Source organism: Nothobranchius furzeri, chromosome 9 (genome assembly GCF_043380555.1).
Source record: "Nothobranchius furzeri strain GRZ-AD chromosome 9, NfurGRZ-RIMD1, whole genome shotgun sequence".
NCBI classification, from domain to species: domain Eukaryota; kingdom Metazoa; phylum Chordata; class Actinopteri; order Cyprinodontiformes; family Nothobranchiidae; genus Nothobranchius; species Nothobranchius furzeri.
In genome coordinates this window covers 23,713,194-23,718,193 of record NC_091749.1, presented here as the reverse complement: position 1 = coordinate 23,718,193, position 5,000 = coordinate 23,713,194, and the positions used below count along the sequence as shown (strand labels likewise).

Genomic DNA, 5,000 nt, shown 5'->3' with positions numbered 1-5,000 from the left:
TTCCCACGATCCCTCCTCCACAGATGACTACCCGGGCCTGGCTGGGCAAAGGGGACAGCGCGGAGTCCCCGCCGACAGCCAGACACTGAGAGGAGGTCTTGAGGCTCCTGTCGGCCAGCATGACCCCCGTCTGAGGACGCAGCAGCCTGGGCAGCAGGGCAGGGGACAGAGCTCTGGAGCTCCGCACACAGCTGCACATGGCTGTGCTTCCTGAAACACAAGTATAATCTCACAAAGGTTTCATCAACACCAAACTAACTAAAGCAAATAAATTGTAACAGAGTGTCAGAAAAATACATATGTGTGGATGTAAGTTGAATAAGACTGGGATTCGTTAATTGCCGTGAGGAGCTCAGCTAACACAAGTTAACAATTCAAAATCTGTCATTTGTCTTAGAACAACCGGGGCTTCAGTGGTTCTCTATTGTAATAATTAAAAAGTTAAATATATCAGGCCTTGAACTTTCAATGTCAAATTATTAGACAACTGTTAGCTTATATGTTCTGTTGTTGTTGTACATGGTTGGCGGCTTCACTAGCTTTAGCTCATAAGTGTTTGCATTTAAATTAGCCAGGAAATGTCAAATTAAATATAAATACCCCTAGAAATTATTTTTCACCGTTATACAAACCGTTTCCAAATGTTTTTACAGTCCGGTTGCTTGCGAGACAAAGTTAGCATCTACTTTCCTCTGGGCAGTAGCTTGTGCTACCAACAAGGTTAGCTAATGTTGACCATTATGGCTACTACGCAAGAAAAAAACGGGTTTTCTTTCATGTTAATGGACTTAAACTCACCGAATCAACCAAGCCCTGGCGTTGTAATAGTTGAAAATCAGCAGCGACAACAAGAAAATGACTAAAAACCACGAAAGTCCTTAAAATATGGTTTGCTGCGGTAAGTCATTACTTCCGGTGTGACCCTTCAAAGTTAAAGCCATTTGTTTTGGGTTTTTTTTTTTTTTTTTTTTTTTTTTGAGAGGTGGTATTTCGTTTTTGTAAAGAGTTTTAGAAAGGAATATTTTTCGTGAAATTTTTTCTTGCTCAAATAAAAATTACTCTGTACTTTGTGATTAGATAGACCGGTACTTGATAGCAGTGGCAAACAGTGAGAGAAATAAAATGACACAAATTGTATTTACAAAATAAAATGTGCTTCTGCCTACTGTTTCGTGCCAATTTACTGATTGTTTTGGTTTGGTTTAGGTTTTTGGGAATTTGCCTTTGAGGCTGCCTCAGATTAAATTTAAATATTCAAAAGCGTCATCAATTGTTTTCTCCATTTTTTTAACCTGTATATATTTATAAAAAGGAAATTCCCACGGTTTTGTAATTATATATATATATATATATATATATATATATATATATATATATATATATATATATATATATATATATATATATTAGAGGCAAATATAAATATTCTTATAATGCACTTTAGAATAAAAATATCATTCTGTTTTGTGAAACTCTGGATTTGTAAAGAACACGTATCTTTATTTTTCTAACATGAAAACAAAATCATCTAACCAGATAGAATATATTAAATATTTCTTAATAAAGTGACATAAAGAATTCTTTGTAATCTCCTAAATCATCAAAGTTGATAACCTTGTAACCATCCTCAAGGCTTACAAGACACATTTATACTACAAAAAGTAATAATAAATTTGTGGATATTAAAACAAATACATTTTTATTAACAGATAATTAATGCCTATATATTCTTGCAAATGCTAGTCACAGTAATTCTCTAAACAGGGGTAATAATCCTTATCCTGACTTAAACATAATTTTAACTGAGACTCCCAGGAACAAAGTACGTCAACACACAGAATCAGTTGCTGCATGACAAGCCACAAAATAAATATTAAACTATATTTATTGACATGTTTAAATTCAGCTATTTACAAGTTTTATATTGGTCAGCAGAAACATTTTACATCAATACAGTTCAAAGACAGGTTGCACATACAGGAAAGACAAGAGCCAGTCAAAGGTCATGCTCAATTCTACACAGTATGAGTCAATAAGACTGCTTAGTAGGAACGTCCTAGTTAATCATTCGTGTAAACTACCTTCATATTCCAGTCTGAGGTGTGTGTCGGAGCAGAATGAAAACTACAAAGTTTTCTTATACGTTTTCACTTATTGAACAAAATCCCAAATTACCCACTATGGTGCGCTTGTTCCTGAATGTGGCCACTAGGTGGTGCCAAAATGAAATAAAAGAAAGGACATTCTCTTCCTTACCAAGACAATAATTAAAATAAAAAATAAAATAAAATAAAATAAACAATTAAATAATAATAATAAATTTACTGATGTAAATGTAAAAATGTGTAATTTTAGCTAATTTCACTGGAGTTTCATTTGGGGACAATTTAACGGCAATATACAATAAAAATTTTAAGAGAAAATTTTGATAATCTTCATAAATACCACAGAGTAAAAACACAAATGACTATTCTTAAATTTTTGGATGACAAGAATTCCAAAGGAGTCTTTAATCGTGCGTTTTTTAATCAACTTTATTTTTATTATTTAACTCTGATGCAACCAATTAAACACTCAGATGTTGATGCTTTTATTACTAAACAAGGTGAGAGAAAGCATGAAGGGTTTTTTTTGGCACTGGCTTTAAAGATGCAGCGATCTAGACTTCATTCTGCTGGGTGAGGTCATCTGACACGCTGTTAAACTCAGTGGCCCTGGTGGTCATCCCCAAATACTGCTTCAGGAACTCACTGAAACGTTTTTGGTTGTTCCACTTGCGAGCTGACTTTCGAATACCGATGAAGCCACCGTATCTCTTCTGGTATGACCGTCCTGGAGACATCAGTTTCCTGTAGCCATGTCTCCCTTTGACAAAGCCTCCAAACCTCTTGGAGATGAACTGCCGCGGATCACTCTGCTCTCTTGCTGCGGCATCATTATCTCCGCCGTCCTGCTCAGCCTCCTCGTACTCGTTCTCAAGAGACAGATCACTCTGAGAATCGAAGACAGTGCTCAGCTGATCCCTCTCATTCAAGGCACGGGTCACATGGTCGAACCTCTGTAAAGCAACTGGTAATACCAGACCCCTTTCCATCTGCTCCTCTTCCTCAGGAAACAGAACTTCAGCCTCCTCTTGGGATCTTTTCCTCACACCACCATCAAGGGATGAAAAGAGCGGCAATAGCACTCTACGGCACAAGTCCCAGGAGAAGGAAGGGGAGACACTTTCCTTGCACTCTAAGAGACAGGCCTGGTAGAGACAGAGACAAGATTTCTAACGTTTATTTCTGAAGTGTTAAGAAAACGTCTGCAAACAAATGTTTCTTTGTGAAGCTCTGTGTGGAGGGGCGAGGTGCTGCAGGTCTATTAGCTAAATCTGACGCTTTACTTCTCTAAAATTAGCCCCAGTAAAAAGGCCCAAACCTCACTTTTCCTGGGAACCTCCACCAGCGTTCCTATGCCAACGTGGAGATTTATCCCTCCAACATGTCCTGGGTCGCCCCAGGGGCCTCCTGCTGACAGAATGTACCAGGAGTCCAGGAGGCATCCTGACTAAATACCCTAACCACTTGCCTCCTCTCAACTAGGAGGTGTTATGAAATGGTGGTGATTGCAGGACCCAAACGCAAGTGAGCAGGACCAGGAGACAAAATAACTGTTTCAAACGAATAATAATATGTAGGGTGACACAACAGGAAGACAAGTTGGGGATCTGACAAAGATACAACAGAGGGTTTAATATACAAGGGTGATCAGGAATCAGGTGGGTAGGATAACACGGGGCGACAGGACAACATGTCAGGGGGAGAAGGAGCATATCTAGAGGATGTTTGTGGGGAAATTATTTAGATGATCAAAGATGCTGAGCTGCAACCACTCCTGCGGTCTTCTTCAGAGGTACACACTAATGGTGGCGTCACTTCCTTTTCCGTTTATCCGCCATTAGCAGCTAGCTCCAAGTGGTCAAAACTGTCAGCAAAAAGGTAAAACAACCTGTTATGTTCTGGGGCTGCTTTCTATCTCAGGGTGTCTTGGATCAGGGTACAATGAAATCTCAAGACCATAAAGGGATTCTGGAGAGAAATGTGCTGGCCAGTGTCAGAAAACACCCAAGAATGGCTGTGATGAAAACACTGGACTATTCTAACATGGCTTTCTATGAGCCTTGACCTCAATCCTATTGAGCATCTTTGGAAGGAGCTGAAACATGCAGTCTGGAAAAAGTGCCCTTCAAACCTGAGACAACTGGAGCAGTTTGCTCATGAGGAGGGGGCCAAAATACCCGCTGAGAGGTGCAGAAGTCTCATTGACAGCAACAGGAATCGTTTGATTGCAGTGATTGGGGTACCAGGCCAGGTCCAGGCCTGTTCCATGAGTTTGTTTATTTAATGATTAATTTAAAGCACGGTTCAAAAGCAATGTCTGACTTTCACTGGTTAAATTTCATAGATTAAAGTTATTTCTGTGACCATTGTGGGGTTTTCTTTCATTGTCCAAAGGGTACCAACAATGTTGCCCACCTCTTTATATCATCTATAGGTGTGTCTTGCACACAGTGTGGAGAATTTCTGGCATTATGGCAAAAATGCTCCAGAAATACGCCGTCCACTACAATACACCAGGAAGGATTCAGTCATAATGAGTAAGTAGGTAAGTAGGTAAATTTTATTTATATAGCACTTATCACAGACATAGAACATAGAAACTGTTGAATTACTTAAAATACTTGAAGCATTGTATCTTTGGACTTTAGTTTGGATGTCCTAAAATAACACTGTGACCAAAAACTAACAGCTTAAGGTTTTAAATCAGCTAAAGTTGCTGCCATGTCTGTCATCAGCAAGAAGGAAACGACCAGCGGCACAGAGCAGGAAACCAACATCTGTCCCCAGGAATCAGTTAGTCACAACAAATTAAAGCTCACATGACAAAAGGGCAATGTGTTGAGTCAGGCAGGGAGCAGCTGAGAATGAATACAGGAGTGAGCAGTAACCCTCACT

At 39.2% G+C, this 5,000-nt stretch overlaps 2 protein-coding genes across 4 annotated transcripts in view; both read right to left on the bottom strand.

Annotated features, from left to right (window-relative positions):
• Positions 1–932, bottom strand: part of pdpr (pyruvate dehydrogenase phosphatase regulatory subunit) — an 18,818-nt gene extending 17,886 nt beyond the window's left edge. The window contains exons 1-2 of one of the 2 annotated variants that reach the window (XM_015974242.3): positions 799–932; positions 1–210 (exon numbers count right to left, since the gene is read on the bottom strand). The exon at positions 1–210 is cut by the window's left edge and continues 64 nt beyond it. In XM_015974242.3, the coding sequence (XP_015829728.3) occupies positions 1–199 (199 nt within the window). In that variant the 5' untranslated portion in view covers positions 200–210; positions 799–932. Of the gene's footprint in view, positions 211–632; positions 725–798 lie in introns of those variants that run through there. The other variant, XM_015974241.3, reaches the window with a different exon arrangement.
• A 1,576-nt stretch (positions 933–2,508) lies between these two features.
• Positions 2,509–5,000, bottom strand: part of pnoca (prepronociceptin a) — a 67,820-nt gene continuing 65,328 nt past the window's right edge. For both annotated transcript variants that reach the window (XM_054737168.2, XM_054737169.2), the window contains exon 3: positions 2,509–3,250. In XM_054737168.2, the coding sequence (XP_054593143.1) occupies positions 2,660–3,250 (591 nt within the window). In that variant the 3' untranslated portion in view covers positions 2,509–2,659. The remainder of the gene's footprint in view (positions 3,251–5,000) is intronic.